The following is a 12,611-nucleotide window of genomic DNA, read 5'->3' on the forward strand; positions in this document are numbered from 1 at the left end:
CACCACAGGTACGCAGATCTGTGCGGGCAGACACTAGGAATGTGTGCGCCCTACATGTGCATGCAGGCAGAATCCACAAACGGCTGTAGAGGCTCCCCAGTACCTCTGAGGTCCCCTAAAGTCCCTATGGGTTTCTCTTTCCTTCGCGGGGACCCTTTTATCAGAGGATTGATAGACCTCGCCCCAGAGGCACAGACACTGCGGAAGTCTGGCACTGAGACTGCGAGGCAGGTGTAGGGACCTCCCGGCGCTGTGCACGCTAAGGGGGCAGCCCCCAGCTACGCGTCGGTTGAGCGTGAAAGAAGCTGGGCTTCCTGGGGTTGGGGAGTGGGGGCCTGAGAAGGGGCGCCGTGACTCCACCCAGGCGGGGGCGGGAGGGGGGGCAGCGGCTCGGACCGCAGATGCGCGCCCCGTGTGGACACGGCATGTGCCGCCTTTCCGCAGCGGCGCGGAGTCTCCGCCGTTGCCATAGTTACCGGCGGCCTGGAAGGGGGAGGGACCCTTCCTCTCCTGGCGCTCCGCAGCCCCTCCGCCCTCGGGACGGGTTTTGAGAGGATTCGGCGTGACCCGTATATGCGTGTGTTGGAACGTGGGTGCATTCCCGAGGGTGGCCATGTGTGGGGGACAGTCGTGTTCGTTTTGCAGTAAATAAAAACGCTGCGGCGTGTGTGCAGGTGTCTGCAGCAGAGCTGCGGGCCTGAAGCCCAGCCGGCAGAGGGCGTGGTACGGGGGCAGGATGGTGGCTGGCTCCCCCAGGACTCCCTTGAGCCCTTCCGGAGCCGGCGCCCCTAACCTGACAGGCGTGGAGTCCCACCCCCTGGTCTCGTGCCAGCCCCACCTCGACTTAACTCTGTGACCTTGGGCAGGTTCCTAGATATCTCTACACCCCCATTTGCTCACGTACCTTACATAGTTTCGGTAAAATCATTTTGTAAAGCATTTTAACGCGGTACCTGGAACTAGCAAATGCTCCATAAACCTAACCTTTATCCCTCATATCTGGACCTCTGCTTTCCCGGTTGTCGATGGGTTTGGAGTGATCATGCAACGTCAGCCTGAGGAATTTGCCCTGGTCCTTAGCCTGAGTGGTTCAGGCTACAGTGGCCCCAAGCTCCTGTGGTTCCTGGGCGGGGGGTGGGGGAGGGGAGGCGGGGGTGAAAAGGATAAATGTCACAGTCTGATGGTGGGTCAGTTTACACCATCCTGCCCAGTGCTCAGTTTGTCCAGAAACACGCGGGCGTCAGTAATGGCTGCTGTCCTTGGCTATATTTGAATGTGCCGGAGGCCCCCGCGGGTGAGCGTAGAAGGAAGAGCCAACAGCAGGTCATTCCCGAGGGGCTGGAGTCCTCCTGTGAGACACGCTTCCCTTCCCCAAGGTGCAGAACTGCAGCCTTCTGACTTGTGCCTGGAAGCCTAGTTGGCACAAGGGACTGGCTTTTGGGTCCCGCTGTTTTATGGACAGCTCTTCACACACGCCGGTTTGTGCCTGAGGGATGATCTGAGCCAAGGACAGAACCACTGAGGGCACGATAATTGAGGGAGGAAAATTAATTGTCCTTAATTTGGCACAAATCCCAAAGACTTTGCCCGTGTTAGGCATTCAGCGTATATTCCCAGGACACAGGGCTGCAGATGTTTGTACTTCTTCCCTTCTCCTTGAGCAGCACCTTGTGGGTAGAGATGAAGGCGAGCTGACTCCTGGGCCCTGACTCTGGCAGGCCCTGCCCCCCCTCCCTCCTCCACTGCTCTGGAGGGCTGAGCAGGTAGGATTGAGGTCTGGGAAGAGCTAGACTGGTGCCCCAGTGGGCTAGGATGGCTCCAGCAGCCCTGAGTGTCCCCTGGCTGTCGGGGAGGGCAGGGAGGGTGGACATGGACGGAGCCCTGCCTGGGCCTTCCTGGAAAAGCAAGTGACGGCAGGACCAAAGGAGGCTGTTCCCCTGCCTGGTGCATCCCAAGTCCTGCTCCATTTCCATCCTCCCTTTCCTTGCCACTGTTAACGTTGTCCTTTTAAAAATCAGAGCTAAAAGTCAGGATGCTGTGGGATCATATTTACAGCCAAGGACACGCTGGGTTCATGTCTGGAACTTATAGGGCTGCAGGTGGGGAAGTATTCTGCCAGTTACCGGGAGAAGCTGGGAGGCGAGACCGTGCTGGGAGTCCTACTGCTCCCCAGCCCGAGACCCCTCACTTCTCCTGACAGGGCCACAGTCCCTTAGGGATGCCCCAGGCAGCTGGAGCCTTGGCAGAGCGCCCCCTTGGATGTGGCAGCAGATAGAGCGATGTCTTGCCCCTGCCTGCTGAGGCTCCTCCAGCTTCCTCTCCCGCCTGCCCACCAGCCAGTCCCCCTGGGTCTCTGGGGGGAGCAGCCCCGCCAACCTCTGCTTTCCTCCCTTCTGAGGATCCCACTTGTCTTTTCCCTGGCACAGGAGCCTGACCTCAGCAAACATCCCCACACGCCCGTCTTGTGCTGGGCCTGCAGGAGGGAGACGGGAGCGGTGCTGGTCTCCCGGTCTCCCCCACCATTGAGCCCCACCCCCCTGCCAGGAGACTGACAAAGAACAGGGTTCCCCTTCCCGCATTGGGTGTGCCTGGCATCCACACTGGCAGAGAGGCTTTGCCAACTTCTCACACTCACTCTGTGGTTTGCTCCTGGAAGGGAGCGCCTCTCGCCAGCCCAGGATGGGAGAGGGGGCCCCAGGCCCAAGTCTTGGTACCCGTCTGCCCCCAGTGGCCCAGTCCTTGCTAGTTATGATAATAACGTCAACCAATAGCCATTGGGTTCGGATTCTTTGTCAGGCACTCTTCAGCACCTTATGTGTAGCATTGCATGTAGTCTTCACAACGGCTCTCCAAGGAGGGCACTTGAACCCTGTTTATAGGTAAAAATGGATAAAGGGAGAGGATTAGTAACACTCCCAGGTCACAGAGCTGGCGAGTGATGGAGGTGGGAGCTCCACGTGGTCTGTACTCATGCAGAGCCTGTGCTGCCAGCCCAGTGTGTGATCCCAGGGGTGCAGAGTGGGCAGCCTTGCCCCATCCCTGGCCCCTCAGGGCTGATGCACGAGTCCACGTGTAGTGAGAGTAGGGGTGTGCTGCAGTGGTCCATGCCCGTTGCTCTCATGGAAGTGAGAGTAGGGGTGTGCTGCTGTGGTCCATGCCTGTTGCTCTCATGGAAGTGAGCCCTCACCCCCTGGCAAGCCGGGAGAAGGCAGCCGTGGAGTTTTGCCCCCCTCATCAACTTTTGGTATCCTCACAGGGCGTTTTTATCTCTTTAGCCTCCACGTGCTCAGACATGGTCCCCAGGCCTGACCATGGCTTCCAGGGTCAGGACTGAGTGAGGGAGGAGGGTCAGGGTCAGGACCGGGGGTCGGAGGTGGGTCATTGGTAGGGCAGAGGGCGCCCAGAGTTGGGGCCAGAACCCAGGCTATGATGTGGGGCTCTGCCACGTGGTGGAGCAGAAGGCTGGATACAGGCAGTAGAGGGGACACTGCACGTGCAGGAGAGGGAGTGGGGGCTGAACAGCACGGGGCGCCTTTGGGTTGAGCTGTGGCTGCTGATGCCACTGTGTGAGCCCTGGGCCCCCTACAGCCCAGCATCCGTGGAGCACTTTCTGCTGTGGCCAGTAGAGCCTCAGTCCTCATTTTCCCAGGCCCTGGAGAGATAAGTGCTCACGTCTGCAGTCCGAGGCATTGCTTCTCAGACCCGGAGACTTCCTGACAGGGCAGGGTGGGCCCCACGGCGGCTCCCTGGCCCTGTGAAGGGCAGGGCTGGGCAGTGGGGCTCGGGACTCCGGTTCCTCATGTCAGGGCAGGCTTCATGCTTAGAAGTCAGGGCAGAGATAAGTCGATCCCAGCCACCCTGGGAGCCTTGGGGTGGTCCTCGTGGGCAGGCAGTGCCAGCCCTAACGTGCACATCTGCTCTTCATCTGCAGAGGAACAGCTGCCCCCCGGCTTCCCCTCCATTGACATGGGGCCTCAGCTGAAGGTGGTGGAGAAGGCCCGCACGGCCACCATGCTGTGCGCAGCAGGTGGGAATCCAGACCCTGAGATCTCTTGGTTCAAGGACTTCCTCCCTGTGGACCCCGCCACGAGCAACGGCCGCATCAAGCAGCTGCGTTCAGGTGAGCAGAGGGCGAGGGTCAAGGGGCCGGAACCCAGCGCAGCCTTCCTTCTTGGGCCTGGGTGCCTGGGAGCCGCGGGAGGCCTCAGCCTGGGGCTGAGCAGAGGGCGCCCAGTGGACGGGCCAGATCCTGCTATAGGCCCACCTGGCCCACCCAGGAAGAAAGCCTGGCAGCGAGGGCTGGTCAGCTGTGTTTCTTTCACCTTCCCGGGATTGTCAGACTCCAGACTTCAGTCCAGGTCTGCTCCATGAGGCACGAGTGTTGTTCCCAGCCTGGCGTTGGGCTCTGCGAAGGTGCTCCGTGGGCGCTCATCCTTCACCTTCCCTGGAGCCTGGCCTGAGGGGGGCCTGGGTGATGCTTCTCTTTGCTACTTCAGACGGCAGGGAAAGAGGCCAAAGATGCCTGGTTCATCAGGCTTCAAAAGGCTGGACCTCAGAGGCTTGGAGCCAGGGGGATGTGCTGCCATCCCTCGGCCACCAGGGCCACCTGTCTCCTCTGGATGTCTCAGTCGAGCCAGCTTGGAGCCCCGCGAGCAAGGATGCCGCCTTGACCGGGCAGGAGGTGTCGCCCCGTCGATCGATCTGCCTGCGAGGCTCCCGCCAGGATAATTGATTCAGTTTTTGTGGGAACAGAGCAGGCGGGAGAGGAGCCTTGGAATCCGCTTAGCTGCAATTCTGCATCTGCTGCCAGCATGGGCTGCACTGATAGACCTTGGTCCAGGAGCCCTCCTGCTAGCTGTGGGATGGCGGGCTCAGGCGGGATGGCTCGGGCAGCACCAGCCAGAGCCCCCGCTGCCCATCACCTATGGTGTCGACACCGCAAAGGAGGACGTGACTGTGCCCCTTTCAGGGCCCTGCAGGCTGCAGAGGTGCCCCGCCACTCCCTGGGCTGCCAGCCCCTCCTCACCAACTTCTGCCAGGTGGGCACCCCTGTGGTGCCCAGGGGAGGAGTGAGGGATAAGCCACCCAGCAGGGGCAGGATTCTGGCCCCAGCCACGGCCACCTGAGACAGCCTGTGAAGTGTTAGCTCATTTAATTTAATTTTAAAGTCAACAAGATGGAGGCAGCTGTAGCGCAGTTAATTAAAACAGCTATAATCAAGGCAGGAAACGGTCCACCAGCGTTTGCGGCCACTGCCCAGCGCGGCACAGTGACCGCCATGGTTCAGCTCCTCTGCGTTTCCCCGCAGCCCCCAGGCAGGCTCCCCAAGCAGCCAGATGGTCCTCCCCGCAGGCCTGGCCTCTGCCCGGAACGGCGCTGCCTGTGGCAGCAGTTCTGGGAAGGCGCGCTGTCTCGCCTGTTCGTCCGTTAAGTATTTATGTAGTACTTGCTGTGTGCCGGGCCCAGTGGCACCCATTCGCGGCCCTGTGAGTCAGCTCCCGCCCAGGACTCCACTGGGTGCTGCTCGCCGGCCTCCTCAGCCTCTCAGCAGCCGCCAGCACCCTCCCTCCCTCTTAGCCACTCTCTCCTCTGTCTCCCTGGCTTTCCTCTTCCTTCTCCGAGTGCCCCTTCTCTGTCTGCCCAGCAGCCCCTCCTGCTCGTTCCTCCAGCCGGGGAGCCTGTGAACCCTGCTCTTGTCCCATAGACACAGCCGTTCCCCCGCCAGCTCGCCCACCCTTATAGCTTCAGGTACCATTTACCTCCACTCCTGAGATTCCCAGTTCTGTCTAACCCAGACGTCTTGCTGGAGTTCTAGACTAAAACACCCATCTGCCTTCTGGGTGTCACCCTGACTGTGAAGCGTGGTAACTTCCTTGCCAAACAGCGGTCACCTTCTCCCCCTGACCCTCTCTCTGTTGAGTGGCAGCCCCTCTAACCGGAAACCTAGGACACACTGCAACTCCTTCTCCATGTAAGGAACCACCAAACCCTCTTGATTTGTCACCCACATGGTTCTCAGTTGGTCCCCTTTTCTCCTTCTGCTGCCTTGGCCGTATCCCAGGTCACCAAACACTGCTCTCCCTGCCTCCAGACTCTCCCCTTGAATCCATCCTGCAGCACTGGCGGAGTTTTCTGCCTGCACCCTCTGTGCTCTGACGAGCCCAGCGGCGTCTTATTGCCTCCATGGTCAGGTGCACACTCCTGAACAAGGCACACAGAGCCCTTCTCGCCCTTCCCCAGCTCCCATCTCCGGTTCATCTCATCCCCAGCTGTCATCTTCCCCAGCTCATCTCATCAGGTCCCGGCTGCACTCACTAGCTCTTTGGCCTCGCTTAGGTTATTTAACTTTGAGCTTCAGTTTTCTCCTCTTTAAAAAAGAGTTACAGTGAGGCTTAAGTGAGACAAAGGCAGTGAGAGCTGTAGTCGACTGGCGTGTGATGAGGGTTCCGTGAATGGGGCTCTTTGTAGCTCCGGCCACTCCCCGACTTGCACTGAGCCCCCGACCACATCCTCGCCCTCTGCTCACGTTCACTGGAACGTGAAGCTCCCCTTCTCTGCCTGAGACCTGCTCCTTCAGGACTCACCCTGCTTTGTGTTGTTACCGTCTGGCTCCAGCTCTGCTCACTTCGGCTGGGCACTCTGCAGGGAGGGCCTGGGATTGGCTCCCGTCTGTGAGGGCCCCGCAAGTGGCCAGCACAAGCCCCGCCATAGGACAGGCATCTCTGAGCCCTTAGGATGAATGATTTCCTGAACGTGACCTTTGGGCCCTGTCCTTTCAGACTAACATTCATTCCCCCTGCTTTCTTGTTTGACCTTTCCTGCCTCCTGGAAGCTGTAACCTAAGGGTAGTGGGCCCAGCGTCCAACTCCTGGGATGGCACCTGAGGGGCCTCAGTCATCCCACCTCCGCAATAACTGACAGGACTGTCTCCATCACTGCCTGACCCCGGGCCCTGACCCTTGACCCAGTAGCTGCTGCCCCTGTCCTGTACCGTTGAGAAGTGTGCTGGGGCTGTGCCACGCACACCTGACATGCCTGCTGGAGTGGAATCGGGCCCCTGAGCGCTCGGCTCTTACAGGGGCCTCACGGTAACGCATCACCAACAGTTTACAAAGTGCTTTCCTGCCTTTGGTTGCATTTGATTCTCCTGCAACCCTGAGAAGTAGGACAGTTTGTGATTATCACGCCTCCTTTACAGCTGAGTTAGGGAGTCACCCCGGGTCACGTGGAGATCCGAGGCCGGGGCGCTCCCCCGGGACGGCATCCAGGGGGCTTCTGTCACATCTAACTAACCTGGAGCCTGGGGAGCAGCTGGGCCCTGCTAGGGCCCCAGAGCGCCAGAGTCTCGTCCTCTCCGGACCTCAGGCCCGCCCTGACCAGTACCCAGAACTCCTCGGGCATCTGCGGGCCGAGCCCCAGCACGTGTCACCAGGGCGTGAAGAGCTGGAGAGGAGGGCAGCTGGCGGCGTGCGCGGCCCAGGCACGGATTCTGCTCGACAGGCACCTTCTTCTCCGAAGTGATGTCACCTGCCGCGACAGCCTGAGCCTCTTGGAGGATTTTCACTTGAGGCCTGGTGTGGGCCCTGGAGGAATGGGCACAAGCTCAGGGAGAGTGGAAGTCAGGAGCGGGCAGCATCACTGGAGCCGCGAGGGGGCTGACCTCCAAGTGGGGCTCCAAGCCACTGCTCTTGGCCCCGCACTCTGCCAAGCCTGGACGGGCCCCTGCGGGACACCGCCTGTGCTCCGCTCCTCCCGGCGCCTGCGTGTGCACGCCGCCATCCCTGTTGCCCACCCTGCCCACTGCTCACCCTGACACCTGAGCCGGGATGCCGGCATCGGGTGCGGGAAGAGGCCCGCTGTCCCAGCGGATGGGACTCTGCGGTGGGCCTGAGGGCTGCAGCCCCTCCTCCGTCCCACCATCAGCCGGTCTGCCAGGAGGGCCGCTCTCAGTGATGGTCCCTCTTGTCTGAACCCACTGGCACCCCTCAGGGGCAATGTGAAATCTGGGGGACCCTCCAGTCTCCCACACCCATCTCGGGAAATCGAAAAGGCAGATTCTTTCCGTTTGGTGGGGAAACGGCTTTTCGGAGAGGCCCAGAGACTTGTCACACAGCAGGCTAGGTTTCGGAAGAGCTGAGGCCGGAAGCCAGGGTGTCCCAGTCCTGGAGCATCTATGCTGCCACCCCTCCCTCTCCCAGCTCCCCTCCCCATCCCAGGTCAGGCCTGGACTGTAGGAGTCGATCAGCCGTGTGGACCCTTTGGTCTCGGGACCCCTGATTGTAAATATCAGAGGACCTCCAAGAGCTTTGGTTTGTGTGGGTTTTATCAGTATTTGCCCTATTAGGTGTTAAGACTGAGAAGATTTTAAATATTTATTAATCCACTTTAAAATAATTAAAAATCCCATTACATGTTAACGTAAACAGTATTTTTTAATGGAAAATAATCCTATTTCGTGAAACAAATGCATTTGGTGAGAAGAGTGCCCCTGTTTTACACTTTTACAAACCTCTTTAATTTGGGGTTTAATAGAAGACAGCTGGATTCTCATACCTGCTTCTGCCTTTGGTCTATTGTGCTGTCACATGTCCTGAAGCCTCTGGGAAACTCCACTGTATGTTCATGGGAGAACAAGGGTGGAAAAGGCAAAAAGCTTCTCAGTATTATGAAAATGGCTTTGACCTTGCGGACCCCCCGAAGGGGCCTCTGGGGGCCCTGAAGATCCGTGGACCACGCTTGGAGGATCACGGTGATGATGCTTCTTCCTGGACAGCCTCTGCGTGCCTTGCACACAGCCCAGGTCCCAGCAGCTTGGCCTTGTGGGACCTTGCCTTGGCCTTGTCTCCAGCCTCTGTCCGGTGGGAAGGCTGTGAGCCAGACCTGGTTAGTTCCTGCCACCTCATAAGCTGTGTGACCTTTGGCTTTGGGCACTTAACGTTCCTCAGCCTCTGTTTCCTCATTCTTGCTGAGGTGGATAATCCCTCCTAAGTGGGTGTCTTCAGGTTCAATGAGATAGTAACCAGTGTTTGTCTCCCTGCACACTTCCCTCCCCAGAAGTGGGCAGAGAAGGGCAGGGTGGACGGGGCTGACCTGGGCCTGCCCACAGGCCCCTCACTCCTCCGGATGGGGCAGTGGTAGAAGAGGGGGTCCCTGTTGGGAAGGGAGCGTGTCCAGACCTCATAATTGCCCCACAATAGGCATTTGCAGGGTGAGCAGCCTAGAGGCTGCTGATTCCCAGGGTTACAAGGCAATGAACAGGCAAGGGACGGGGGCAGGGAATGGCCCCTGGCTCTCACCAATCAGGTGGGAGGACTGTGCCGTCAGTTGGGTTTTAGCAAGGTCTTTAGCAAGGTCGGGTGGCTTTACAGGGGTCTGCCACCCGGTGGTGAGTAGGGGGCTGGTGTGTGTGTTTGTGGAGGGCTGGTCTGGTGATAGCCTGAGGTGAGCTCTCCCTTTAGCCCTTTCTTTGGCCTGCTTAAATGCCCTGCTTTGGGTAAGTGCTCTGTTTGGAAATCCTACTCACCTGTGGAATCTGGAGAGCCCTGCAGGGTGGGGTTATCGCCTCTTCTCTTCACCTTGCCCTTCCACTGAGCTCAGCCGGTGGAGTCTGCAGGAGCCCTGACTCACCGCCCTGATTCCTGGCACCCCCAGCCCTGCTGGCCCAGCCTCAGCCTCCCCCTCCCCAGAGCCGTGCCAGCGACCTGGGGAACACAGCTTTGCCTACACGCAGCCTGGTGCTTGCTCACACCTAAGCCACGCCTCAACTTCTCTGGATATTTAAGGCCCTCTCTCATGTTTTATTTTATCTGATTTGGCTTTCCTTCCTTTTGTACTAATGCTTCTCTCTGATCTTATTTGCATTCAAATTACCTCGCCAGGTGGTTCACCAATCAGAGGTAAGAATGCTGTCCGTGCATCTCGCCACACCACGCCTCGCCGCCACCGCCGTCACCACCACTCCATCCCGTCCAGTCCCGTCCGTCACCTCCCGCATCCCCATCCCGACCTCTCCAGCCTCCTCATCTCCAGCTCCAGCCCCTTCAGCACCACCGGCCACCACACACATCCACTCTCAGCCATCCCCTCCTGTGACTCATCCATTGCAAGTCTGGATTGTGGAGATACTCGGCTCATCCCTGTTTTGGGGCTGGAAGCCCCACTGCCCAGGCCTTCTAGGCCAGCCGCACAGAAGGGGTCTGTTGACTCCTACAGGGAAGCCAGGCCCTGGTCCTCAAGGCTGGCCAGAGACAGAAAGTCTTCCCATGAGGTGGGGGAGCATGACCGAGCCTTGCCTTCCCTCTTGAGAACCTTCTTTGTCTTGGGCCCTCAATTATCACTAACTTCCCCGTTAGCATCCCAGCCCTGTAGTAGAATGAGGATCCCCCTGTAAATCCTCCAGCCCAGCAAACGCTAGGAGGGACGCACAGTTAAGACTTTAACGTAGAGGCTGGGATGACACCAGAAATAAACAGGATCCTAGGTAGCCTGATCCCCTGACCTACCGGCCCCAGCTGCTTTCCTGCAGCAGGACCCTACGTTCTGCGGTTCCAAGCCCGGACTGTACTCTAAGGTCCGGTTCGAGTTTGACTCACCTCAATTCCTTTAAAAACTCAATTTCTCTCTCAGAAGTCTGTTTCCTCTTAAGTCAGGGCCAGGGCCCCACCTCCCTCATGGGGTCGTGAGGATTAGAGGAGAGGAAGAGGATTTGGGCAGTGTCTGGCCCAGAGCAGGCACCCTGTAAAATGATGGCTTCCATGATGCTTTTATTCAGTGTTCTTGGGCACATCTAGACCCTCAGAGTTTAGGGCCAGGCTGCTCTTGGAACAGAAGATGTGGCTGGGTGGAGCAGCTGCTCCCCTGGGGTGCATCTTGTCCATCACCCGCTGAGGACAGGACTCAGCCTCTGGATCCCCCCGCCCATCCCCTCAGCCTGTGCTGACTCATCAGTGCCCCCGCTGCTGGGTCTTGGTCTTGGTTCCAGATTTGGGGGTTTCTGTGTGCAGTAGGCTCAGGGTCTATGTTGGATCCCTTGACCAGTCCTGGCTCTCAGTGCAGGGGAGCCTCCTCCCCCAGCAGGGATCCCACCCAGGCACCACTCCCTGCTCCCGCCTGTGGCACCAGCCAGGACTCCCGCTACCCACAGCTGAGCTGACCTTGATATAGCCCCCCTCCCTCTGGCCAGGGCCCTGAGCCCCACCTGCTTGAATGAACATTTTCTGTGACAGCGTCCATCCATCCCATAAACATGACCTGTTGAGTGCCCATCGGGGCTGTTCTCGCAGGAGATGGGTATTTGGCACAGGCCCTGGGCCCTCACACTCCCTGATGCTGGTGGGGAGGGCTGCCCAGGACCACAGAGCAGGCCAGCCCATTTTCCCTTAGTATCAGGGCCCAGCCTGGGCACCCCTCTCCCCACCTCCAGCTCCTAGCCCCTTGGATGTTCACGCCCCTCCTGCTGCCCCAGGTCTGTGTGGTGGAAGAGGGGTGTCGGGTGGTGAAGGGGCTGTAGCTCAGACGCAGTGGCCCCCCGCCTTGGGGCCTGAGCCGTGAGAGCGTGGCCTGGAACTCTTCTAGTGGCTCCGGTCAGGTCAGGTCAGGTGGGGTCAGGCAGTTCTGTGTGTGTCCTGTGTGGGCGTGACTGTCAGCTGGCCTGGGCTCTGGGAGGGGTAGGTCTGTGCAGGCGGTGGTTTTTGTCAGGCTGTGTACTGTGGGGTTGTGAACTGTCCATTGGACCGTCCTGTGTGGGTGTGATTGTCTGTCGGCTTGTTCCAGGGAGCGGGCATTGCTGGTCCCTTGGGATGTTCCCTGTCACAGACGGTTTGCCCGGTGTGCTCTCACCAGCAGAGTTCTCAGGCGTTTACTGCCAGGGCTGGAGGTGGCCATGTCGGCCAGTTTCACCCCCTTCTCCCACCCCACCTTCACCTCGGCCTCCCTGGCCTGGACCTGCCAGGACTGGCCCCAGCCCTTTCCTCCACCCTCTGTGAACGTCCTTTTCAGCGGCACCCCCAGTCCCGGCTCCTGTCTGTGCGTCTGTGGCCAAAGCAGCCCTTCAGGGCGCTGTTCCGAGTGCGAGCTGCATCCTCCATTAGCCTCCTGAATTATGCAGGAGCCGTGGTGGGTCGAAGCACTTTAGCAGGACCAGGCTGAGGAGAGGAGCCGGAATGGGTGGGGCTGGTGGGGGGGAGGGGGTGCTGGGAGCAAGGGCTGCTGGGCACCGGGCCCCCAGGACCACCCCTTCTTTCCTGTGGGTTCTGGTGGGTGGCAGAGTCTCAGGTCTTCCCGAGGGCATTGCACGCTCAGAGGTCCCAGGCCAGCCGGTCTACAGGCTGTCCCACCCACGCCTGGCTCCAGTGCTCTGATGGGGATGCTCATTGGCAAACAGGCTCCAGTACCAGCCAGAGGATGGCAGACACTCAGCGGAGATGGGGGATGGGGTGGAGCCCCCCGGTGAGCCAGCAGGCCCAACTGGACCGCGCGTGGGGTGGGATTGTGCTCCAGAGCACGACCCTCCGTTCCAGCCAGGAGGCCTCCGGGCTTGTCAGGGAGAGCTTCCCGGAGGCAGCACTAGTGCCGGGGTGTGGCCCTGATGTCTGCAACGTCTGGTCAGCACA

The 12,611-nt window shown here is 59.6% G+C and overlaps 1 protein-coding gene across 15 annotated transcripts in view; it reads left to right on the plus strand.

The window, feature by feature from the left end:
- The window catches only part of PTPRF (protein tyrosine phosphatase receptor type F), an 86,205-nt gene that overhangs the window by 32,135 nt on the left and 41,459 nt on the right, over positions 1-12,611 (plus strand). For 9 of the 15 annotated variants that reach the window (XM_067725812.1, XM_067725816.1, XM_067725822.1 and 6 more), the window contains exons 6-7: positions 3,932-4,120; positions 9,879-9,896. In XM_067725812.1, coding sequence (XP_067581913.1) covers positions 3,932-4,120; positions 9,879-9,896 — 207 coding nt within the window. The remainder of the gene's footprint in view (positions 1-3,931; positions 4,121-9,878; positions 9,897-12,611) is intronic. The other 6 variants (XM_067725813.1, XM_067725817.1, XM_067725819.1 and 3 more) reach the window with 1 other exon arrangement.

Source organism: Pseudorca crassidens, chromosome 2, assembly GCF_039906515.1.
Source record: "Pseudorca crassidens isolate mPseCra1 chromosome 2, mPseCra1.hap1, whole genome shotgun sequence".
In the NCBI taxonomy this organism is placed as follows: Eukaryota; Metazoa; Chordata; class Mammalia; order Artiodactyla; family Delphinidae; genus Pseudorca; species Pseudorca crassidens.